The sequence below is a fragment of the Emys orbicularis genome, chromosome 19 (assembly GCF_028017835.1).
Source record: "Emys orbicularis isolate rEmyOrb1 chromosome 19, rEmyOrb1.hap1, whole genome shotgun sequence".
NCBI classification, from domain to species: Eukaryota; Metazoa; Chordata; order Testudines; family Emydidae; genus Emys; species Emys orbicularis.
Window position 1 is genome coordinate 24,794,251 of NC_088701.1, and position 26,250 is coordinate 24,820,500.

At 45.6% G+C, this 26,250-nt stretch overlaps 2 protein-coding genes across 3 annotated transcripts in view; both read left to right on the plus strand.

Annotated features, from left to right (window-relative positions):
• The window catches only part of LIMA1 (LIM domain and actin binding 1), a 38,350-nt gene extending 24,549 nt beyond the window's left edge, over positions 1–13,801 (plus strand). The window contains exons 6-11 of the mRNA XM_065419445.1: positions 1,447–1,585; positions 4,451–4,558; positions 6,786–6,843; positions 8,039–8,154; positions 11,978–12,111; positions 12,609–13,801. Coding sequence (XP_065275517.1) covers positions 1,447–1,585; positions 4,451–4,558; positions 6,786–6,843; positions 8,039–8,154; positions 11,978–12,111; positions 12,609–13,632 — 1,579 coding nt within the window. The 3' untranslated portion in view covers positions 13,633–13,801. The remainder of the gene's footprint in view (positions 1–1,446; positions 1,586–4,450; positions 4,559–6,785; positions 6,844–8,038; positions 8,155–11,977; positions 12,112–12,608) is intronic.
• A 6,210-nt stretch (positions 13,802–20,011) lies between these two features.
• The window catches only part of CERS5 (ceramide synthase 5), a 39,745-nt gene continuing 33,506 nt past the window's right edge, over positions 20,012–26,250 (plus strand). For both annotated transcript variants that reach the window (XM_065419370.1, XM_065419369.1), the window contains exon 1: positions 20,012–20,214. In XM_065419370.1, coding sequence (XP_065275442.1) covers positions 20,012–20,214 — 203 coding nt within the window. The remainder of the gene's footprint in view (positions 20,215–26,250) is intronic.

The following is a 26,250-nucleotide window of genomic DNA, read 5'->3' on the forward strand; positions in this document are numbered from 1 at the left end:
ATATCTCTTGATTCCTAGTCCCATGTTCTATTAGATGGTGGTACTTCTTCTCTTGGAAAATAAACTTAATTTAGAAACCAGAGAAATAATAAACACTCTTCTCCCTAATTCCCTGCCTGCCAGTATTTCCCTTGTGACCCAGTACTGTGAAATTCTTCATGTTGCTTTAAATCCCTCCAAAAGTTATGCACCTGCTATGGAATTTTTGACTCATGAACACTACCTTGTATTGTCCAGGTATCTTTACACAGCTTTTGTTAGAACTGTAGCTTTAAATGCAACTCCTATGTTTCCAGCCTATGGCTAGCATTGAACTTTACTTCCTAGTGCTGCAAACAATACCCTTATCTGAGCCAGGCTAGAGAGAGAGCAATGAAAGGTACCAATTCTTACCATTGTACACCCTAGTAAAACATTGTGCCTTCTAAATTAAAATTAATTTTTCATTTGAGGCTGGGTTAGTTCGTGAAAAGCCTCTTCATTTCTAGTTCTCCACATCGTGGTCAAAACTATTATGTAAGTGGACCTTAACTGGGAAGCTAGTTAGTTGAATAATCAGAGGTGCTGGGCCTTTAAATCTTTTCCCTGTCTAAAATAAAGGCTGTAAGATAGTGGTGAACTGATGTGGAGAAAGGATGGCTTGGTAATCTGTGACAGAGCACGGGAAGTTAAGAGATCTGGGTACTATTAACAGGTCTACCACTGTGGCCTTGGACAAAACGCCTAATCTCTGTTCTTCCTTCTCCTCCTATGTAAAATGGATAGTTCCCGCCCATCTTGCCAGCATGATGTGAAATTAGGTTTAGTTGTTGTATGAAGTGTTTTTGTTTTGAGATCTTCAGATGGAAGACACCATGTAAGTGGTATATTTGGGGATTTATTAGTATTGGAGGGTTAAGCTTCACTTTTTTTTTTTTTTTTTTTTAAACCCTATGTTCTTTCCCTTCTCCTCCTCCATCTTCTCCCCCCCCCCCCCCCCCCCCACACACAAAAAACCAACCCTGGGTACATTATTGGTGTAATGAACAGTCTTGCATTACCATTCTTTTCTGGGTTAAATGTATTTGAACCCATTTGTTCTCCTCAGCACTTCTCACCTGCTATCTGCTTGATAATGCCTATATGTTCTTCTAAGTACAGATTGTTTTTACTATCTTTACTGCTCAGGAGTTTACTGGCTGGATTGTGCCAAAGCAGATGTTAACTGCACATTCTGAGGTGCTGCTTTTAGTAATCAGTTGTATTTGCTGGGGTAGACTGGTACTCCTGGTATAGCATAAGCCATGGGGTAGAACATCTCTCAAGTCTGGGATTCCCATGCGTTTTGAGAGTGGAGGAAGAAGAGACCTGAATCTCTTTGAACAGAAGATTTTACTATTCAGTGCTTCACTTATGAAGGTTACTCTAATCATATAACATTCTTGTTCCAGATCACCTGGTCTGTAGCTCTCCAACATTCAGCCCAGACAAGCCAGAGAGTAGAAGAAACCTGGAGATGCCTCACCTAACAGAAACTTCAATAAAGGATAGACTGGCAAAGTACCAGGCAGCTGTGTCCAAGCAAGGCAGCTCCACAGGCCACGTGGTACGTCTATCTGTGAAGTAGTGGCTGTCCTACTGGTGTAGCCCTGAGGCTAGTAAATGGTTCTGATGGAAACTAGGCTATTAAAATGTAATGTTCTCATATTTGATGAGAACAGAGTATTCATTGTCTCGCTTGGAATTAAAAGCTGTCTTCTGCTCTGAAGAATTGAGAAAATTGCAGCAAGAGATGTGTACTTGCCCTTTCCTGAAATAATCTTGATACTTTCAAAAGACCCAACTGGTGACGTGCTATCTGAAGACCCTCCTTTGAAATGCAACTGGCTTCTTTTATTCTGCATGTCTGTAGCACTCTGTATCTGAGGATCTCTGCATGCTTTAAAAACACTAATGAAATGTAATCTTATGAACCCCCTGTGATTTAGGGGAAAGTGAGACATAGTGAGATGAAGTGACTTACCCAAGATAATACAATAGAGTTCAGATCTTCTGACACAGTGCTGTGCTTTATAACCAGCCATCTTCCCCTTTGCAACCATTACTCTTCACATCCCTTTTCTCATCTATTCATATGAACTCAGCCTGTTATTTCTTACCTGTGCTATTACAAAGATCTGAGCTGTCCTCATTGGCCAGATAACTGAACAGGAAATGAGAAGCTAGTGAATCACAGCAAACTGTATTGTAGCTAAAGAAACAGCAAGAGTCTAAGCTTATGCCCCAGAAAGAAGGGGTATGTCAATTGGAACCATCAGCTGCTTTGTTTAATGTTAGAGGCTTTTGTTGAACTTGTGTCCTTTATAGCCATACATTCCAAGTGGATGACAATATTCTAGGTAGAGAAACTAGACTGGTGACTTTTTGGCCTCCAGTGTTGAAGAGTCTCCAAGTTAAGCTTGGGAAGTGCTTGTGGTTCTTAGAAGTGTCTATATCTAGAGATGCATTTTGAATCTTGATGCTGGAACACCCCAGCCCAAGCTGAAGGGATTTCTCCACGCCATATGCAGTGTGGGTCTAATTCTCAAGCCCTTGGGCAGTAATTGAAGTAAACTTAATGGCATGAGCTGCAATTACTTTCAGCCAATGTAATAAATCTGCTTAACTGCTAATAGCAGATTTTAGATCATGCTTCCCTGTGTTACATTCAGTTTGCTAAATTGTCTTTTCTAGTTTTGTAACAGAAATGGCTGGGGTTCACTGACTAAACCATTCCCTAGAAGCCAGCAGCCAGCCAGTTTAACAAATGGACTCCTTTAGGTTTTGTTCACAGTGAAGTCCAAACCACACCAGCTGGAACACTAGTCTGGCTTGGTGTCCCATCTGCTTGGTGAGCAGAGCGTCTTTGAATGCCCCTGCTGGCTGAGCCTATGCTATATAGATTATCACCCTCAGTCACTCCCAGCAGGATTCTATCGTGGCCTCTTAACATTGATTGTAGCTAAGTGTGGATGCAAATGGCTACAGCTACAGCAATGTTTACAATAATTTTCAAATAAGCCAGTGGAAGCTATGGCTCTTATTCCTTGGCAGAATCACTGAGAGCTATCTTCCCCCTATGAATTCCTTGTATTCCCCACTGTCAGGGGGCACAATGGATCTTGCTGGTGTGGAAGTATGCAATTTGTACTTTCCTACTTCATCCTGTATGTATCCAGCTGAAATACCGGTAAAATCTTAAAGCAAGGTCTAGGCCCATATATGCTATAAAACAGAACTATTAACCTTTTTGGAGAGAGAACTCTTTTGTGGGTTGTCTGTTGTGTAGACAGCACCTGATCAGGACCAAGGGCTTGTCTACACTGGCAACGTTAAAGCGCTGCCGCAGCAGTGCTTTAATGTGGCTTGTGTAGTTGCAGCAGAGCGCTGGGAGAGAGCTCTCCCAGCACTCTTTTTTAAAAACAACCCACCTCCACAAGGGGCGCAGCTACCAGCACTGGTGCACTGTCTACACTGGTGCTTTACAGTTCTAAAACTTGCTGCGCTCGGGGGGTGTTTTCACACCCCTGGGTGAGAAAGTTGCAGCACTGTAAAGTGCCAGTGTAGACAAGCCTTAAGTATGCTATATATTTTCTTCAGTTGTAAGTGTGATAGCATAATCCCTTCATAACACTGCAAAAAATACTTGGAAAAATTACTTGTATTTAAAGACCTGTCATATTAAACACTAAGGTTCAAAGAGATAGGTACTAGCATATAAATCCCTATTTTTTTTTTTTAAGGCCTTTTGATGTCCAATATGCTCCTGATGCTTGGCAACTTCTTTCCCCTGCCACAGAAAGGCTGTCTCATGAAAGGCATGAGCCTTGCATTGCCACAGAGTCTACTGATTGATCCGCAAAAGAAGCATGAGGTTTCTCTGGGGTTTTTTTAGATGAAAAGTTCTGTAAAACTTCCTGAAATGAGACAAACTTTGAGAAAGATGAAGGTCCAATTTGTCACCTGGCTGGCTGGTTGGCATGCACTGAAGCTAGAGTAGAACTCACTTTCATAGTGCATTAGAGAATAATACATGTTCCTTGCCCTGAAGTGCTTATGACCAAATAAAATAAAATATGGGGCAGCATTTCAGGTAAGGGAAGATGTGGAATTATCCGGAGTGACAACAAGAAAGAAGGAAGTTGGCTTTAAGGAAAGACTTGGTTGGTTCTTGGTGGAAAGGTATTTTGATACTGTGATGATGGCATGGAATAAAAGTTATACTCCCTTTATTATCCTAAACTTCCTCTCCCACCTTGGTGTATTTCACCCATCAAATATTTGTCGACTCCTTTGTCCTCTTGCCTTTAGTCATCAGCTGTGTGTTACAGGACATAGTATTCACAAGACTTCTTTTAAGAAGAAACATGGAAAGCTCTCTCACTCTAAGGGAAAAGGAATGTCAACACTCAATTCCTTTGTTGTTCTATAGAATGAGATTCAAGCCAGTGACAGTGAAATCAAGAGTTACAAATATGAGCAGAAGGAGAATGTGCCACCAAGTCCTGAGGACTCCGTTTCCCATCAGGATGGGGATAAGGTAAGATGTGCTCATATTGATTGAGGATCAAGAACTCTCCTTGAAATGGAACTGCTTGAAGATACACAACAGGCATCTGGAAATTGAGCTGTATTGGCTGATACAAATTATCTGCATGCTGTGTGACTCATGATTTTGAGATCAAAATTTAGGATGGTAATTACAAACAGGCAAGAGAAATTTTAATTTGTAAGACTCGAAATAAAAAGTCCTTTGTGTGCAGAATATCTAGCTATTTTTTTATAACTTTATCTAGAGGGGGTTGCGCTTGAGTTTGCCAAATATAGTAAATGTTCTTGATGTGGCAGAATCCTTGAATTTCATAATGGTGGCATATTAAGAACATGGGAGGAAGAAGCATTATCTAATAGCAGCAGCAGACTGGAAGTGGGGCCTCCTGAGTCTTATTTCTGACTCTGCCATTCCTGAGTGACCTTTGGGCAAGCCACTATACTCTTCTGTGCCATTTTCCCCATCTGTAAAATGGGGAAAACACCTTTTAGGTGCTTTGCTTGCACACTTAAATTTCTGGTAAAGTGCTTGGGGAGCCTCAGATGAGAGAAGATGTGTCAGTGCAAAGTACCGGGTCACAATGACTTGAAAGTGGGTCACTGCCGCAGAGTTGCCAGATCTTGGTTAATGTAACTGGTAACCTGATTAGCTTTTTTGTTCCTGCTGTTTAAACTTAGTTTTAAAATGAGTACTTTATTGTGTGAATAAGGGACAGTAATTATATAAAGTCTCAAGGCATCTGTGACTTAAATTGGGGGGATGGTAGAAGGGAATAAAAGTAGCCAAACAATAATTCAAATACAGTGCATTACGGGCTTTCTGAACACGTGGCAGCCTAATGCTGGGAGGGCTTTTAAACCTTTCCGGACTTCCCAAAGCAGGCAGCCAGACTGTTGCTTTCAGCTTCTTGCTGGGAACTGAGCGAGTCTTCACATTTTAGCTTGTTGTGGGGTGGGAAAGCAGCCACCAAGGGGAGCCTCTTAAAAGGAAACCTATTAAATAAAAGCAGTTTCTCTCTGTTAGACTTTCTGCTGTTGAATGGAAGATTTGAATAAAATCCTCTCTCTGCTAGCTCTTAGAGTGAAGTTACTTTAATTTATAGGCATTCCTTTAGTGACTGACTTGATGTGTAATAGGAGCACAGTGTAAGAACCTACATTAAATAGACTGTTGTGTGGTAGTAGGATGGTCACTTTGACATCACTGCAGGATAAATCTAGTGTCCCTGTCCAGGGCACACCTATTAAATGGCAGAAATTTCTGGAGAAAGAGAAAGGTTCAACAGAACCTTGCTTACTTGTACACTCATAATTCAAGTGCAAAAAATCACTGCTCCCCTCATTCTGTACATCCCAAAGATTCAGTAACAAAGTGGTTAAAAATTCTTTGTTATGGGTACAAAGTAAACTGTGGAATGCTTATTAGGAAGTATCATTAAAATTAAACTAGTCAAATGAACAAAGTATGTTATCCGGACTTGTTTGTTTACTTCCTCATTAATTTCCAAAGTGCAATCCTTTGCAATGGGTCTTTCAGTCATTAGTGTGAATTAGTGAGGTTCTGCTGTTAATCTCATTATGGCATTTTAGTTCCTCAATGTGTAAGTATATTTAAGCTATATTTTATTTAACATAGAGAGAGAACCAGGTTAAAATAGCCCTCTAGAACCTGCATTGAGCTTTTCACCTGGTATGTAAATTATTCTGTATCTGAACCAAGTTTATACTAGGCTGCGTCAACAGTTCTGTTAATGAAAGAATCTTGTACTTCAGAGTATTTATATGTGTGAGCTGAGCAGAAGGTATAAAACAGTGAAATTTGTAAATTCTTTTCTAAAGAAGGATGTAGAAGACAGACCAAGCAAGTTTGTTCTAAACTGGGAGCATCACAGCTTGTAGTTTTAGGAGGAAACTTCCAAAATCAACAGTCACTTAGGCTCCTATGTATCCTTGACTACTCAAGAAGTGGCAGTGAGGGAGGTCCTGAGGAAGGTGAGAAATCCAGAACATATGTTTTGTAGCCAGTGCTAGCATCGTTGAAGTTCTTAGCTTAGGGTGGACACTGGCTAGTAAACAGGATTTTCTGTTTTATTGTTCTATTAATTGCCCATTATTTTGCTACTCATGCCGGGATTATCCATTTATAAATTTGAGTCTGTTAACTGGTGAGCCCAGCTGACTTTCATATGGTTCACAGTATAACATTACTTTTGCAGGTTTTCTTCAGGGAGAAGAGTCTGGGTTTCCACTCCAATCTTTCTGAAGATGGCACCAGTAAGCACTCATTCTCCTAGCCCAATAAATATAGAGTGGGCAGGTGGATGGCAGGATGTGTTGGCACTGTCTACTTGTATGCCATGCTTATGTCAAGATGAGTTTGCCCTTAGAACCCAAAGCTTCTGGAGGAAGCATCAGGCTTCCCATTTAATCACAGGGATATGCTAGTCAAGACTGGATTTCATTTAACTTTATGAAGCAATCTGAGCATAAGAACTCAGATCCTAACACACATAATGGAAGCCCACTCACATTATCTAGGCGCCTTCTTGTAATTTTGTAGCACATATAAGCCAGTTGTTTGGTTAAAGTGGACATTTGTTCATGGGCCTGTAATGGTCAGCCTTGTCTTATAAACTCCCATTTCCAGTGGTTTAGAAATTGGCTGTAGAATTTGCTGATTATGAAACTTGTCATATGATAGCCCAGAAGGAGAAGATCTTATTCATAAAATTTGAATAAAATTGGGACTCTGTGTTTTTTTAAATGTTTTTAAAGATTGTTACTTTTGAATATAGTAGTCTTAATTCAACACTTGCAACCCCTTCAGATTCTTGGGATTTTTCCAGTAAAAATCTTGTGCTAAAACCTCAGCCCAGATCAAGACCTGGGAATTTTTATCAGGTTTATAAATTGGTTTTTAACTGTAGTACTGAGACAGCTTTAATGCTTGCTTGATAAAGTCTTTATATTTAACCCCAGCAGTGCAATTCTCCCACCATTTGGACTTAGTGTTCCAGAGCCAAATACAGCAAGCACTGTAGCCAACAGATTAGTCAATAAATATATTAGCAGTAGCTGATTGACTAAAGTGCCTTCCAAAGGTATTTAAGCACATGTTTATAGCCCATTGACTTCAAGCTTAACTTTAGGCATGTGCTTAACCATTTTATTAAATTGGAGCCATATTTCCCAGAAACGAGGTTAGTGCATACTGAGAAGCTGGCAGCTATCTCATTCCCTCAACACAGCCTCTCAATTATTTGATAATTTCAGTGCAGAAAAAGATGAGTAAATCTATTTGCTTGCTCTGGCACTAATGCTTTAGTCATACACGTTTAGGAACAGACAGACCTTTAAGCCTTTCTCTGACATAATTGCTACGTGGTCTTACCAGACTGAACTTCCTAGGAGTTTCTCGTGGCTTTTAAAAATGAGTTTAACAGAACTTTCCTTCCCCTCCCTTCCCCAGTTGAACTAAACTCGCAGAGTGAGACTGAAGCCAAGAGACGTGTCTACACAAAACAGCAGAGCTCTGATTCCAAACCAGCCAACCAGACTGACACCTCTCCACCAAAAGTAGTGAAGGTACAGTAGCTATTTATTTCCTAAGCACTAGCAACAGTTAATACTTAAGCAAATCTGATTGTATCATAGACTCAATCCAGCCTATGAATCTGTGTTTGCACTCCCAGGGGATCTTATGCTATTGATCCATCAATATCCAAACTCTCTTCAGCAGAGAGCTCTTTACCATAGGGCAAAGCTGGAGTTTGTCTTTATTTTGACATCTTTAAAAAAAAACAACTCATGTTGGAACTAACTCCTGACAGAAAAGAGACTGGATATAAAGGAACTTTGCCCAGTGCTCAGCATAGGGTTTTGAGTTCTGAATGGAAAAGCATCTCAACACAATTGTAATTTAGTTCTTTAAAGATGGAGTTTGTGAGCTGCCTGCTGACAGCTGCCATGTTGTTAAAGGGGCACTGTTCCAGTGACAGTATGGGAATACTAATTTGCTTCTGGAATGGGAGGAGAAGTTTTGAGTACAGAAATCTGGATGTAGGTCTTGCATTGACAAGCTCTTGGCTTTCCTTAAGTCAGAGTTCCTAGAGATTTTCATCTAGGTCCTGATGCTAATCTTTAAAACCCACCCTGGGGCCTCGCTGTCTGCCTTCCTCCTCACCTCAACCATGATAGCAGCTGCAATCAAGAAGGTATTCATAGCTGAGGGAGCTCAGTGTATAACTCCTAGGAGCTGGAGTCCTGGCATTCTCAGAGGCAAGCCCTTTGATGTGAAATTCCCTTCCACTGGAGATCAGGATGAGTCCCAGTTTTATCATCTTTAGAGCCCAGTATGCTGCTCCTCTCTTTACCCAAGCCTTCCTTCCGTAGTGATGGCTGTAAACCTGCTCCTGACTTTCTGGGATATAAACAGGCAAGAACAACCCCAATATAACTGTAGCTGAGGAAGCGATGGAGAATTTTTGGACAGGGATTTATTTTCTCACTTTGAGGCACACAGATGTTATGTGATGAGCACTTTAATGATATCTCAATAACGTGATGTGAGGTGCATCCTCTTCACACATGCTGTCTGAAATAGGAAGTCTTATCCCTGCTCTGCCACAGACTTCCTATGTTACTCTTGGGCACATCACTTCACCACTCTGCATTTTCCCCCCTTCTGTAAAAGAGGGATAGGTATAGTATTTATTTTATTTAAGAAGATAGCAAGATTTCATTAATATCACAGTGCTGTGAGCAGCTCTTCTGAAAGGTGCTGTATGTGCAAAATTTGAGATGGCAAAAATGCCTTTAGAACTGTATAACTTGGAAGGTATTCCAGTGTGTGTTCATATGTAATCTGCTTATCCTTTAAGTTTATGGTTCTTTGTGCTTATTTCAAAAGAATCTGCTCACATGATAAAACCCAACTTGGATCTCTACCTTCATTAATAGTTGTTGCTGCAATTTTTAGAGAACAGCCCAGATGCTGTTGATTTCATGTAAGGTTCCTATTTCTCTTCCAGCTTCTGTTTCCTGTTCCTGGTTCCTAATCTCTACTCCTGCCTTCTGCTTCCCTTCTAATGTGAGCTCAACTCTCGGCTATCTCTCCAGCTCACCTTTTTTTATTAACTGGGCTTCACCCTCCTCCTGTAGTAGCTATGTATAGTAATGCCCAGAAAGGAAATTTTTCTCTCTTCACCCCAAAAAACCACCTCTTCAGCAGACCAACAGGGGTCACTGTATACCCATGTAAGTTTCTCCTCTTAGATGGGGACGTGTATTGCAATAACACATGCTAGCACTATGCAGTGCAGCCTTGCGGTTATGCTGTCTTAGGAAGAAGGGCAACTTTTATTGGTAAGGAAGTTAGTAATGCCTTGTTCCTTTTTGTGGCAAGGGTGGGTGAGTAGATCTTCGTCTGGGCTAGTAAACTTCAATGGCGTGTTCTAGAGCTTGCACTGACTCACTTACACAGAGGTGAGAACATTGGTGCAAAGGGTCAGTGCCTTGAAGTTCCCTTTTAAAAATAAATAAATCTCTTGAGGCTCTGGGAGTTTTTTGAGGTTTTCTATCAAGTTCTCAGTATGGATTAGTCCCTTAGTGTAATTTCAAATACCTAATATCAAAGTTTATTTTTAAAGTTCCCAATCTAAGTGCATTAGACTAGAAATAATATATAGCAAACTGCCTAATTATGTGCAACATTAAAGTTGTGACAAACCAGTTTAAATCAACTGGCTCTGTTCAGCAACCTGATCCTCATCTATCATAACCTTCAGTTCTTAACCATGTCATCATTTTATTTAAAATACAAACTAGACACCAACCCCTGTAACTGTCTCCTGTGATGTTGCACTTCCTGCTTCCATATCCCTTAACCATCATATCCTTCTCTTAAAGGCTTTTAGTAAACTTGTAGTAGAACATGCCTTTGCAACAAAGTTGACTGTATCTGAGTGTGATTTTCTGTACCCCTTTGACACTGGACCTAGGTAACTTTCTATTCTGTTGCTAGAAAAGCTGTTGCAATCAGGTCAGTCCAGAAGGGCCAGCTTTTTGACTGGATATTCAATATGCCATTTCCTCTTTATTAAGCTTCCATGTTAAGTCGCCTCTAGTAGGTGTGTTAAGAGTGAGGAGCATCAGGTGACCTCTTTGGTGGACATAGAATATCACCTCCTTGATGCTGTCAGGAGACACATTCTGAGGTTATTCCCAAGTAGCACAATGCTGACACTTGATACTTACTAGTTTATCCTTAAGATATTTCTTAACTTTTATGGGATGTTGCCTCTGATGGAGTACACGCACTGTTACTAGTCTGTCAACATCAGGGTTAACTTTAGTTATCTGTTGTGTAACTTTAATTTTAGTGAAACTGCAAATCCCTAAAAGCTGAGTGTAGCTAGTGCCTTTGCTGGAGCTCTGAAATTTTTCATATGGGGTTAGATACATTTCTTGCTGCCCTGAACTACTGAGACTAACTTTTTAAAAGCAGGCTGTAGGAATAAATTACTGGCTTAATTAGAGTTTGTATGGAAAGTTGCCTAAATGAGCCGCCTTCATTCCTAAAGCCATAAGCATTTAGTAAAACTTACTCAGCCTAAACCTTTGAGCAAACTGTTCCCCTCCTGTCGTCCTCTTCTCTCCTCCTCCCCCCCCCCATGTTTGTTTGGCCTTCTCATTACTTGTTCCCCCCCACTGAGCTTCTTGTATTGCTGTTCATCTCACTGTTTTTGTTTGTTTGTTTGTTTGTTTGTTTTTTGTTTTTTTAAACTTATCCCCTCTTGTATTTTCCCCACTTCCTCATCTTTCCCTATCAGCAGGTTTGAGGCAGAGAGGCTAGGACATACAAGGTATTAAACACCTGTGGCTGGCCTATGTCAGCTGACTCTAGCTTGCAGGGCTCAGCCTGCAGAGCTGTAAACTGTCAGTGTAGGCATTTGGCCTCAAGCAGGAACCTGAAATGTCTACACTAAAAATTTACAGCCCTTGAGCCCAAGTCGGCTGACACAGGCCAGTTGCAGGTGTTCAATTTCAGTGTAGATTTACTCAGTCTCTTGGGAATGGCTTGATAGAGCTTACTTTATGACCCATGTGAGAATTTTAACACTTCCACTGTCAATTCTTGACTATTGTTTTACCTCAGAGGTTTAGGTGATAGGAGAGCAGAGAGGGAGAATGCAGGATAGGCTCTTGCTATCAAACCAAGGCAATGAGCCTGTAATAGGTCTGCTTTACTCAAGTAGGGTACAGGGTACAAGTAGGGTTCAGAGCTGCTAATTATTAACTATTAAGTAAGTTGTTTCTGAGAACTCTGGAAGTCTTGGACAAAACCCAAGTCAAGTCTCCTCACCCACTAGTTCTTATCCAGTTAACAAGCCCTCTTTTCTTCCCTTAGAAGTTTCAGTTGCCAGTGAAGGAAACCTGTGTTGCGTGTCAGAAGACAGTGTACCCAATGGAACGTCTCTTTGCCAACCAGCAGGTGTTTCATATCAGCTGCTTCCGCTGTTCACATTGCAATAGCAAACTCAGGTAATCTGTGCAGAGGGTGAGGTATATGAGTGTGTCAGTCCTTTAGAAGGAAATTCAACCTTCCTAAAACATAACAGGAAGCTGAATACGATACTGTGCAAATGTTCATCTGTGAATACAGGCAGCTGTAGTCTAGTTGATTGAGCAAGGGCCTGGGAGTCAGGTTCTACTCCCAGCTCTGCTGCTAACTTGAGCATGACCTTGGACATGTCACTTGAATTCTCTATACTAGTTTTCCTATCTGTAAGATGGGGATAATACCTACCTGCTGTAAAGATCTTTGAGCACTTAAGAGGAAAACCCATAGAAATGCCTTTTTTATACTGGGTAGGACCTTTCCTCTGGCGACACCAGGTCAACACACTATAAAACTTGCTTTTCTAAAAACTTTGAGATGTTTAATGCCAAGTTTTTCAGTGATCTAGCTACAATTTGGGCCTTAATCTACAACTGATTGAGAGACATGCAAAGTGCTAACATTTTGTTTTCTTGAACAGTCTTGGAACATATGCATCTCTACGTGGGAATATTTATTGCAAGCCTCACTTCAATCAGCTCTTTAAAGCCAAAGGCAACTATGATGAAGGTTTTGGGCACAAACCGCACAAGGAACTATGGGTAAGCAAAACTGAGAATGAAGAATCCCTGGAGAAATCTGCCCACACTGTAAATACAATAGAAGGCCCTCAAAGTCCGGGAGTAGAGGATGCCCCAATTGCAAAGGTGGGAGTTCTTGCAGCTAGCATGGAAGCAAAAGCTGCAGCTTTGCCTGGAAGGGAAGAGAAACCAGCAGAAACAAAGAAACTGAGGATTGCCTGGCCACCTCCATCAGAGCTAGGTAGTCAAGGAAGTGCATTGGAAGAGGGTATCAAAGTATTTAAGCCAAAGTGGCCCCCAGAAGATGAGGTGTCGAAGCCAGATGTGCAGGAGGATGTGGACCTGGATCTCAAAAAGCTACGAAGAACATCCTCACTGAAGGAAAGAAGCCGTCCATTTACAGTAGCAGCCTCATTTAGAACAATGTCTGTTAAGGGCCATAAAACAGAGAACGTATCTTCTCCTTCCAAAGCAGATAAGGTCACATTCAAACAAAATGAAGAACTAGAGAGTGAGGCAGTGATGGAAAGAAAGCGAATGGAAAAAAGAGCTGAGAATGGGAACAGCCAGAACACTGAAGAGAAGAATAAAGAACTGGAGGAAGAAAGAGGAAGGGAAGTGTCTGATATCAAGGCAGACAGGGAAGAGAACTTGGTACAGAATGGTCAGGTGGGTATGGAGACAGATGAGGAAGAAAACGCCACAGTGCAGCAGCCATCTCCAAATAAAGAAATATTTGACTCCAACTCTCCTAAACATTTCAGCTTATTGAACATGGTCCCTGCTAAGGAATTATCCCCTAGCCAGAATAGCAAATCCAAAGATGTTGTGTTCTGGGAAGGTGAAGATGTGGAAGATTTGTCTGTGGAAGAACAGATCAAGAGGAATCGTTACTATGAGGAAGAGGATGAAGATGAAGAATAAATTGGTCTTTCACTAGAAACTTGCTGCAAGGTGCTGGGCCTTAAATTGGTGTATTAGCTTTTAACAAGCAGCTGCCCTCTGTGAAAGTGATGCTATCCTGCACGTTGACACATTAGGGAACAACAGAATGTACAGATATGAGGTAGAAAAGTACACTAGAAACCTGCAAAGATCATATCTAGCTGTATGGAAACATGTTTGATCCCTTGGTGTGGGACAGCTGTTCCTACATCAGGTAATCACAATTTACAGCATGAGAACACAGATCTATTCTATACCCTGGTCATTGTATTTTATTCTTTTTGTGCTTTGGCACTTATTCCAGTAACAGTAGTTTGCAGGATTCCACTGTACTCCCAAAGGTGGTATTAAACACTTTCTGTAATACACTATTATTACCACTATGAATGCTACTGCAGTGCTTAGGGACCAATTCCAAAGGGACTTGCAAGCCTGCTTTAAAAATGATGACTGAATGCACTTTAATACATGTAAAGGGCACAGCTGGGATGTTTTTCCTCATGAAAACACTAATTTTCTTTGTGCTTAGTATCTAGCAACTAAAATATATTAAGTACACAGAATGCAGTGTAATTATTTTTATTTGCTTGCTCTTGATGAGTGGAAAACTTCTTACTTTGCACTCTGCTCTCCTGTATACACAACTAATTCTAAACTGGAATTAAGAGGTAGTACAGCCCTCTGGCTGGTTAATGCACCAGTGTGCCCCTTGCTGGAATAGTAGTGCAGATCAAACCCAATGATGACTGACGATACTCTTGAAGACAAGCCACCCCTTTCACAGGAGTCTGCAGGGCATTACTCTTGCATTCCATGTGCTTTTTCTGAGGTGACTTTTTTCTACTTTTAGATTTCATTCCCTCTTCTGATTCACTTAAAACTGCAAATAACTTTTTTGTAAGGCCTTTTGACAGTTATTAAACCCTACTTGTACCAAACTGCTAGAGATCTTTTTTTAATAGTTACAACTGTGAGACTTACACATACAAAATCTAAGAAAACTAGACAAACAGTGGGATTCTTTCTGGGAACTGGTTTCTAGCAAAGCTTTTAGTACATTTTTAAACTTGACAGGATTTATTTTACAAATAATAATTTGAATGGGGGGGGGAAGGGTTTATTCCTACAGTAGTTTATTCTCTGTACTGTATTCACTTGAGAATTAGTCCTAACTATATTTTTATAGAGGTGTAAAATATTCTACTTTCTTCCAATCTTGCTAAGTATGAAACATTTGTATTCAATAAAGCATTGTAATTTACTTTGAACTCTAAGGCTGAAGCCTAATTCATGTTTTTGTTTTAACTGCAATAAGACAGTATATAAGATGACCTTGGTTGAGAAGGTTATGAGTTATCTTCTCTTAGCGTTGAAGTCTTCATAATTTGATTTCATACCAGTAGGTGACACTGTTGGACCACTCTAGCCAGTTTGGCAAATGGCAATACACATGCTCCTGGAACAAGGATTAAAAAACAGGATAGATCAGAGGGACAAACTTGTTTAACCCTTTCATTCTTGATTTTAAACAATTCTTAGAGAAAAGGACTTGAAGGCACTTCCCTAGTTACATGTGCAGGTCTGGGGGAAACCAAGTGACTAGTGGTAGCTGTAAGTGGAGCTCCTTAGGGAAGGGGCAGACTGGGAAGGTCTGGGAGGAAATACAGTAGGGAGGTAACCAGCAGCAGTGAGGAACCACTTATGCAGTAGGGGGAGAAGTCTAGTAGGGCAGTTGTCTGGCCGGAAGACATTTAGCAGCTATAGACACATGGTGGCCATGCACAGTTGCATGAGATGCTGGCTGGCAGGAGGTGTTGGGTACACAGCCAGGCTAATAAACTGATCTGTGAGCTGTTAATCATGCTCGGACTATAGAGTTAAAGAATGCATTTTTCTATTTCTGCTAAAATGCAACTGGGGCCTGATTCTCCCTCAACCCCATGAAAAATACAAACTCCCATTGAAGTCAGTGAAAGCAGCAGGTGCTCAGCACATCTGAAAAGCAGGTCCTTGGCCTATGGAAGTGAAGAGGAAGTAAAATGTGCTGTCTTCCTGTTTTTTCAAGACTTTAATATTTCAACATTTAATACTCCAATTCAGATACTAAGTATGAAATCAGATTTGTTAGATGTGCCCAATACCCATCCCATGTGGAGCCAATACTAACTTATGACATGGATCAAGTTGTGGGAAACATGATGTAGCTCATGGCACAGCTAGCTGAGACCTTGCCATTATGCATCAATGAATATAAATGCCATGATTCACAAGATGAGAAGGTTCAATTTCTGGGATATAAGGCTCACTATTGCCCTATCTTGGTGAATGACACTATAATAGTTTTCCCCCCTAGAGAAGTTTGTACCACCAAGAGTGTCTCTTAAATGTTAAGTTTTTGCCAAAATTCTAATGTCTGTACCCTTTCCAGTCATCATTTTGTATTAGTGGCTATCACCACAATATGAGTGCTTTACATAGGCCAGTTCATTTGCATCCACGATAAAGCAGCTGCTATGAGAACTAACAGAGCCACAAATTATCTTCTACAGTGTACGCAGATCCTCAACCCTAAGACTCATTCACCAGATGCCCTAGTGTGATGGAATTTCAAAGCCTATTTGAGAAAATATACCAAAATAAGCAAATCTTAAATCAATGGCAACCTTCCACTAATAAACATTAATATGTTTTAGGCACTCCATTTGGTTTTATATACAAATATTTTTTGAGAACTCTTAGACAATACAGAGCATAGTCTACACTCAAGCCACACTTCAGAACTGAAGATTTCTTCTGCATCCTTTATTTGTGAGCAACTGCATGGATTTGGCTGCAGAATTAGGTCCTCCCTTTATAAATGGGATGAGTAATAGTCTGAGAATTTTAGGTCTACATATTCAAATTTAATCACTACTCCTATCTTTGAAGAAAGTAGCTCCATGGCTGATGGTAATTAATAAATGAAAACGCTAAGGACTTCTATCACCCTTTCACTGCTGCTCCAAAGTTTCAATAATGTCTTTATAATCCAAAGTAAGTCCACAAAGAGTATAGGAAATGCATCTCTAAATTCTCATTGTCTCTGGTGCCCTTGTTCCTTTCAGACAGTTGGTGTGGCTTGCTTTCAACAAGAGGAAGAAACTGGACCAGTCTGCAGGAGTGTATTGAAGGACAGGAGAACTAACCTATCGAATACTCTCTTGTCATTCAATCAAATAACTAGAGCATTGCCCAATAAATTAGGGGGAGACAGTGTGGTCTAGTGGCCTGAACATAGGGCTGGAAGACAGGAACTTGTTTTCAACCTTGATCTGCTAATAGCTTGGGACATGAGTCTGTTTCACCCTCTTTAAAATGGGCATAATACCTCTTCCAGGTAGTGAGGACAATTTGTAATGCAATTTTAAACAATACTATAGAAGTTTAGGAATATGAATTCAAGATTTCTTCCCCTGCCTCTCAAACTAACTAGGTAAAATCCAACTGTGATTTAAGGGGAAATTGTTTTGCTAAAATATTTGTTTTTAAAATTATCAGTTTCTTTACCACCCCAAATGGAGGAAGAAAGAAAGCAAAAACATCTGTTTGTCCATGTCCCCTTGAAGCATTTGCAAAAAGCAGAGCACCATGAAGGTGCTCTAGGTCAACTGGCTGATCATAAGACTCACAGTTCTAAATTCAATAAGTAAAATCTTCCTAAATTTTCCTTGCTCGGGTGCGGTTGAGTGGGAGTACTTCCGACATCTCTGTATTTTTATTCTAAATCTCACCTCAGTTTAACTCTTCTATAAACCCTAGCACCAGTTCACATTAAATCTCTGGATGACCTGTTAATGCTGTAATCCCACTCATACTTACTGTACAGTGTCAGTTGCCCACTCAAATACCCTCACTCAACCTCCTCTAATTAGCTGAGCTAGTGGCTTTACCACCCACACGGGCAAACAGGTTGGGAGTAAGGGGGTGGTTTTGTGTATCTTCTCAAAATCCAGTAAGGGAATAGCTTTATGTCACTTCCAAAGTCTCAGGACCTCTACTGAGATTGCTCCAATTTTTCTAGCAGTTCCATCCTACCAGCTTTGAGGAGTTTAACATTATAAAACACAAAGATCCCTAATCAATTATTTTCCCAATATATCTAGTGGCTTTATGACCATATGAGAATCCTGTTTAAAAACTACTGTCCTAGTTTTCAATACACTGCATCTTGCCTTGTCTCTCCTCCCAACTCTTCTAGAGTGAGTCCTCTCTCTGTTGTCCTAACTTGCCTGTTGCTACGTGTGTTTTCTCTGAAGCTCACCTTAAACAGCCTCCCTGTATCCAGCTCATTTCAAACCACACCTGAGAATCTTTAATTTGTGTTATATTTGTATCTTTTCACTTTCTCTGTCCAACTCTTCACCTATTGTAGACAATTAAGTGACTTAAGTAGTTGGTCATCTAAGGCTCACAAAGTGAATGAGACTTAAGTGCTTTTCACTTTTGAAAATGGGGCCTAGGCACTTTTGAAAACTCTTCCCATCTAATGCTGTCAAATATCATTCAGTAATGCATTTTGTGATATATTGGGATAGAAAGTGGTATCAATTAGCTAACTATTGATTGACAAAGCTACCATTATCCAAGCTGTGGAGCACAATACAAAGGAGCTGTTTATGGTCCAAGAGATGGAGTTTAACCCATAAGTAGGGACACTAAATAGTTAAAATAGGGGTACACCTAGGGCAATTGTTTTAGGCAGACTGCTGGTTTGATGTGGCATGTGCTTCCTGTGTGCCTATATATACACACACAAGTAGCCAAGTGTCATGTTATCAGATACAATAATTGTATTGACTCCGTAGAAATTAATTATAAGTTACTGATGTGCATAGGTGTTCTAAAGGGAAATAGGATTTCTGCCCCAATCAAAGACAGCTTTCAAATTAGCTCTGAATAGTAAACCAGTGAGAGACTGCTACGGGGTTTAGAAAGTGGGATGTGAGAGAGAATAGTGGTGGGGAGAGTATGTGCTCTGACAGAGCATTATCCTTCCCATTGTAGCTACTACTGCTTTTACAGAAGGGTATAGTTTTAAATGGCCCAATTTGAAGGAATGGGGTCTGGCTGAGCTCTTCCCTTGTCTTCAGTAATCACTCATACTCCTTTTTTTCCCCTGGGTTTGTGGTCTGAACTAAAGTTGTCTAGATTTTCCTCTGACTGTGGCTGCCTCAGAGGACTAGTCTAAATGAGTGGTTTTCAAACTGTGGGTCACGACCCAGTACTGGGTCACGGAATGAAAGGCACTGAGTCACGGCGGCTCTGGTCGGCACTGCTGACCCGGCTGTTAAAAGTCCTGTCAGCAGTGCCGCCCTACCTGTTTCGACACGGTGCTGCGGCCCGGAAGCAGCCAGCAGCAGGTCCACAGGGGATGGGTCACTGGATGATTCCCTGTTCGGTTCATTCCCTCTGGGGCACCTGGCATTGGCCGCTGTCGGCAGACAGGACACTGGGCTGGATGGGCCTTTGGTCTGACCCAGTCAGGCGGTTCTGATGTTCTTGAAGGCAGCAGTTGCGCTGTGGGTTTTGGTGAGTGGGCCGGGCTAGAGGGCGGGTGGGCCTTGCCCTGAGGAGGGGAAGCGGCCGGCGGGCTGTAGTGGTGGGGATGGCGGCAGGGTCTGGGAAGAGCCCAGCTCTGGGCATGGGGCAGCAATGGGGCCCGAGGAGGGGGGAGCGAGGCCCGCCCTGTCCCATGGATGCTATTCAGTGCTTCCATATCATGATGCCAACTTTTCCCAGCCTAGCGCTAAAAACTTCCCAAATCTGGTGAAAAATTCCCAGACGAAGGTTTTTACAGTGCTTCTATCTCCTGGGAAATTTCCCCAAACCTGGGAATCTGTGAGTAAAATGTGTCAAGTTGGGAAACTGGGAATTTTCATTCAAAACATTTTACTCACAAATTCCCAGAGTTTGGGACATTTCCCAGGAGACAGAAGCACTGATGCTATTGGGCACGTGACCCTTTGCTGCCCCGCCCCGCCCCCCCCTCACCTCAGCCGGGGTTTCCAGTCTCCGCCCACACGGCGTAGGGCAGGCTCAGCGTCCCCCCCCCCCCCAGCGCGCATGCTCCCGGCCCGAGGGGGCGGGCTTGTATCCCCTCAGGGTGTCCGCGCGGAGGCGACCGTCAGAAGGGGGCGTGGTTTCCTGTGCGGCGCAGGAGAAGCAGCAGGTTTCCGGGGGCGTGGCCCCGGCATGAGGCATCTACCTTGAGGGCGCAAGCGTGGGAGCCTGCAACGGTCTGGTGGGGCGGCGGTGGGCGGGGCCCCGATCCGAGCGCCGCCCTGGCCCGTTGGCTGCTGCCGGCGGGGGGAGGCGGAAGATGGCGGCGGCCGCGGCGGCGCTGCTCTCGGCCTGGTTCTGGAACGAGCGCTTCTGGCTGCCGCACAACGTGACCTGGGCGGACTTGGCGGGGGAGCCGGGCCCGGAGGGCGGCAGCGGCACCCAGTACCCCCAGGCCGGGCACGTCCTCTCCGCCTTCCCGCTCGCGCTGGGCATCTTCGCCGTCAGGCTGCTGTTCGAGAGGTGAGAGCGCGGCCCGGGGTCCGCCACAGCCCCCCGACCGGTCCGGGCACAGGGCTGGGCTCTCCCGAGCATCCCCAGGGGCTGGAACTGAGGGGCCCGCCCCCAGGGCACCCCCCGGACACCCCGGGGCTGAGGAGCCTTCCCCCAGCCTCCATGGCACCCCCGGGGACTCCTGGGGACAGGGCTGGGTACCGCTCTCCCGAGCATCCCCAGGGGCCGGGGGTGAGGGGGCCGCCCCCAGGGCACCCCCCGGACTGACCGGGGACCGGGACTGAGGAGCCCGCCCCTTCCTCCATAGTACCCCCCGGGGGACCCCTGGGGACAGGGCTGGGTACCGCTCTCCCGAGCATCCCCAGGGGCCGGGGGTGAGGAGCCCGCCCCCAGGGCACCCCCCGGACTGACCGGGGACCGGGACTGAGGAGCCCGCCCCTTCCTCCATAGTACCCCCCGGGGGACCCCTGGGGACAGGGCTGGGCAGCGCTCTCCCGAGCAGCCCCAGGGGCTGGAACTGAGGGGCCTGCCCCCAGGGCACCCCCCGGACACCCCGGGGCTGAGGAGCCTTCCCCCAGCCCCCATGGCACCCCCGGGGACTCCTGGGGACAGGGCTGGGTACCGCTCTCCCGAGCATCCCCAGGGGCCGGGGGTGAGGGGGCCGCCCCCAGGGCACCCCCCGGACTGACCGGGGACCGGGACTGAGGAGCCCGCCCCTTCCTCCATAGTACCCCCCGGGGACAGGGCTGGGCAGCACTCTCCCGAGCAGCCCCAGGGGCCGGGGGTGAGGGGCCCGCCCCCAGGGCACCCCCCGGACTGACTGGGACTGAGGAGCCTTCCCCCAGCCCCCGTGGCACCCCCGGGGACTCCTGGGGACAGGGCTGGGCAGCGCTCTCCCGAGCATCCCCAGGGGCCGGAGGTGAGGGGGCCGCCCCCAGGGCACCCCCCGGACTGACCGGGACTGAGGAGCCCGCCCCTTCCTCCATAGTACCCCCCCAGGGACCCCTGGGGACAGGGCTGGGCAGCGCTCTCCCGAGCAGCCGCAGGGGCCGGGGGTGAGGGGCCTGCCCCCAGGCCACCCCCCCGGACTGACCGGGGCTGAGGAGCCTTCCCCCAGCCCCCATGGCACCCCCTGGGGACAGGGCTGGGCACCGCTCTCCTGAGCATCCCCAGGGGCTGGAGCTGAGGGGCCCGCCCCCAGGGCACCCCCCGGACTGACCGGGGACCGGGGCTGAGGAGCTCACCCCTTCCTCCATAGTACCCCCCGGGGACCCTTGGGGACAGGGCTGGGCACCGCTCTCCCAAGCATCCCCAGGGGCTGGAACTGAGGGGCCTGCCTCCAGGGCACCCCCCGGACACCCTGGGGCTGAGGAGCCCGCCCCCATGGCACCCCCTGGGGACCCCTGGGGACAGGGCTGGACAGCGCTTTCCCGAGCATCCTCAGGGGCCGGAGCTGAGGGGCCCGTCCGTAGGGCGCCCCCCGGACTGACCGGGACTGAGGAGCCCACCACTTCCTCCATAGTACCCCCTGGGGACAGGGCTGAGCAGCGCTCTCCCGAGCATCCCCGGGGGCCGGGGGTGAGGGGCCCGCCCCCAGGACACCCCCCCGGACTGACCGGGGACCAGGACTGAGGAGCCTTCCCCCAGCCCCCATGGCACCCCCCGGGGACCCTTGGGGACAGGGCTGGACATGGCTCTCCCGAGCATCCCCAGGGGCCGGAGGTGAGGGGCCCGCCCCCAGGGCACCCCCCGGACACCCTGGTGCTGAGGAGCCCACCACTTCCTCCATAGCACCCCCGGGGACCCCTTGGGACAGGCCTGGGCACCACTCTCCCGAGCATCCCCAGGGGCCGGAGCTGAGGGGCCCGCCCCCAGGGCACCCCCCGGACTGACCGGGACTGAGGAGCCTTCCCCCAGCCCCCATGGCACCCCCTGGGGACAGGGCTGGACAGCGCTCTCCCGAGCATCCCTAGGGGCCGGAGATGAGGGGCCCGCCCCCAGGGCACCCCCCGGACACCCCGGGGCTGAGGAGCCCGCCCCTTCCTCAATAGTACCCCCTGGGGACCCCTGGGGACAGGGCTGGGCAGCGCTCTCCCGAGCATCCCCAGGGGCCGGAGATGAGGTGCCCGCCCCGAGGGCGCCCCCCAGACTGACCGGGGACCGGAGCTGAGGCGCCTTCCCCCAGCCCCCATGGCACCCCCCGGGGACCCCTGGGGACAGGGCTGGACAGCGCTCTCCCGAGCATCCCCAGGGGCTGGAGCTGAGGTGCCCACCCTGAGGGCACCCCCCAGACTGACCGGGGACTGGGGCTGAGGAGCCCGCCCCCAGCCCCCATGGCACCCCCTGGGGACAGGGCTGGGCACTGCTCTCCTGAGCATCCCCAGGGATCAGAGCTGAGGAGCCAGGACCCCCAGGCACACTCACCCACAACCTCTAGAGCAATGGCTCTCAAACTTTTTTTTACTGGTGACCCCTTCCACCCAGCAAGCCTCTGCGTGCGACCCCCCTTATAAATTGAAAACACTTTTAATATATTTAACACCATTATAAATGCTGGAGGCAAAACAGGGTTTGGGGTGGAGGTTCACAGCTCGCGACCCTCCATGTAATAACCTCGTGACCCCCTGAGGGGTCCTGACCCCCAGTTTGAGAACCCCTGCTCTAGAGAACTGTCCCTGTCCCCAAGAACATCCCTAGGGACTAGAGCTGAGGAATTGGCCCCCCAGTGTACTCCCTCCCCTGGAGAAAGGGCTAGGGAGAACTCTCCATAGAATTTTCCAGCACCCCACAGGGTATGCTCCCAGCTGGCCGGGGAATGCTTTCCAGAGCCCACATTAGGGACTAGACCTGAGTGCCCCACAGGATATGCCTAGAGCACCCTAGGAGCAGTGTTGCAGAGAGGTTCCCAGAGCATCTTCCAGCCCCACAGGAACCAGAGCTGTGCATCTCCTGCCCTTGAGGGTTCCACCACTCATCTATGCAGGGGACATCTTCCCCACTAAACTCAGGTGCAGCTCCCAAATCCTCAGGATCAGAGACCTGCATCTTTAGATGTTGTATATCAGGGAATGGGAGAGGTACCTCTAGGTGTGGTACCTGGGGAAATCTGCCTATCAATAAGGGCCAGACAGTGATATTTCCTTATGTACTAGAAATGTGAGAGTTCATAGCCATGAGACACTGGGAGATTTTCAGCTATATGATCGTATTCAAGCCTTATTTGTGTGTGAATTGCTGCCTTCTGACCAGCCAGTTTATGTCTAATGCCTTCTGCAGTTCAGAAATACTGTTATGATTCTGAGCAGGGTGACAGAATGACATTGATAGAAATTGAAGTCCCCTTTATCCACTGGAAAAATATAGCATGGGCAATAGCAGGGCAAGCTTCCTCCACTCTGCTCTTCCAGTGTATCTCAAATCTGAACATACACAGGTTTCATTCAGTCCTAGGCCCCTTTTCTCAGACTGCCAATGAGGGAGCCAGGTAGTCCCAACTGTGGCACTAGTTTTTGTGATGGGGGACACCTATCCATGAGAGAGCTGATGGATACCCACCAAACTCACTTTGCACAGGTCACCAAACAGCCTTCAGGTACCTATGGGTACATCTACAGAGCAAAAAAAGACCTGGAGTAATGAGTCTCATAGCCTGGGTCCGCTGACTCAGACTCGCCTGTGGGGCTAAAAATAGCAGGCGTAGCATGTTGGGGCTGGAGCCCAGGCCCTGAAATCCAGTGTGGGGATAGGTCTCGGAGTGTGGGCTCCAGCCCGAGCCCAAATGTCTACATTTCTATTTTTAGCCCTGTAGCATAAGCCCTGTGAGCCTGAGTCAGGTGACACAGGCTCTGAGGTTTGGTGCCTCAGGGTTTGGTTTGTTTGTTTTTCCTATGTAGAGATGTACCCCACGACTCTCGATCATTGACAACATGGCCGCAGTTTGTGACAATATCTATCCCTTAACCCTTTCATCCTCTCATTAAACTACGCTTATTTGCTGCGGATGTGCTCTTGTGCAGTGCTCCGAGCACAGCACGTATGTATTTGGAATAATCTCTTGTTTTCACTACTACTTTCATAGTTTTGATGATCTGAGAAGATGTAGTTTTGACCCTTGTGTTATAACAGGGGTTCTCAAACTGGGGGTTGGGACCCCTCAGGGGGTCGCGAGGCTATTACGTGGGGGGTCATGAACTGTCAGCCTCAACCCCAAACCCCGTTTTGCCTTCAGCATTTATAATGGTGCTAAATATATAAAAAAGTGTTTTTAATGTATAAGGGGGGTCACACTCAGAGGCTTGCTATGTGAAAGGGGTCACCAGTACAAAAGTCTGAGAACCCCTATGTTATAAAGAGCGAACTCTGACGTGTGTGAAGACAAATGAAGATTCTTAATGATCTCTTCATCCTAATGTCTTGTTGGAGCTGCCAGGTTAGCTGTGTCGGGGACATACTCTATGAAATGTTCAGTCCACACTCACTAATAAAACACATTTGAAATTGTGTGATATCATCTCTGGATTCTGGATGTGCAAATTAATTTTTTTGCTAATGCTCTGTGAACTTGCCATTCTGTAATGCACTTCCTAGATTTTGGATCTTCTTTACATGCAGTTCAAAGATGGATGTGAGACTTGTGGGGTTTAATTCAAAACATTTATGCAAAAACGTATCTGCACATCTCAATGTGTGATTTAGGATATAGAGACTTCAATTGCTTTTACCACTTGGCCTGCACAACTGTTGGCCAGGCTGAACTGCTTCTTCTGTGTTACAGTTGCTAATAGTGAAACTGTTGTATAGGTTGATACTATTTAGCAATTCTCTTGTTCATTCTCACAGCTCTTTGTTACAGCTTTATCTAGACTGAAGAAAGGGAGAACCGTGGGTGTAGGAATAGCATCCTGTGTAAAAACACACAAAACCTGAAAGCATAGAATCTTATTCATATTAGGCCTGGTCCACACTAACCCCCCACTTCGGACTAAGGTACGCAAATTCAGCTACATTAATAACGTAGCTGAATTCGAAGTACCTTAGTCCGAACTTACCGCGGGTCCAGACGCTGCAGGCAGGCTCCCCCGTCGATGCCGCGTACTCCTCTCGCTGAGCTGGAGTACCGGCGTCGACGGCGAGCACTTCCGGGGTCGATTTATCGCGTCTAGACAAGATGCGATAAATCGATCCCAGAAGATCGATCGCTTACATCCGGACCAGGAAGTAAGTATAGACGTACCCTTAGAGTCAACTGCATGAAGAAAGGGAAATGTACTGAACAGTATCCTAAAGTAATTCTTTGAGGTAGCACCCAGTTAGGATTTAAAAAAATCACACACTACGTTGTTACCATGTGAGGCTTTCTCGCTGAAGGATGTGGGGAGTTGTTTGTACAATCCCATTTACTCTATAAAACATGAAGCTTAGTCATTTCTCTTGATGCTTGCTTCATGTACAGTAAACCTTAGTTAAGTTTGCATGAAAATAAAATGGAATATTACATAACACTAGAAAATGTACTGCAGGGAGCAGCTTTGAATTTGCAGGGAAATGCACAACATGATCTAGGGCTTTTCCACCTTTGAAGTCTGACATCCAGATCTGTTGATGCTTCAGGCTTGCGATGGTTCAGCAAAGTACTCTGAGAATTCAATTTTCTTTTATTTCAGTGCCTGTAAAGCTAGAAAAATGGCGATTGTAGGCTAACCCAGGATAGTTTCTTCAGACAAGTGAAATGCAATTGCTTGCTGCTGTCCTGCACTTGAATATTTTGAGTGCTTTGTCCATCACTGCATCTGACCAAAGCTAAAGATAAAAAGTGGTTAGCTCTGCCACAGTTTCCTTGTAAAACTCACTTCAGTTAAACTCCTCCTAGTTCCAAGCAAATAATTGCACCCTATGTTGCATCTTGATGATGGGGGACCTGCATATGCCTTAAAAAACATTGGAGTCTCTCTCTTCTCGTTAGGGATTCTGATTATTCACAAATAATAGACTTGAAAATGTTCGTTCTTCTCGTCTGGTGCATGAGTTTCCCTGATTGTTTCTCCT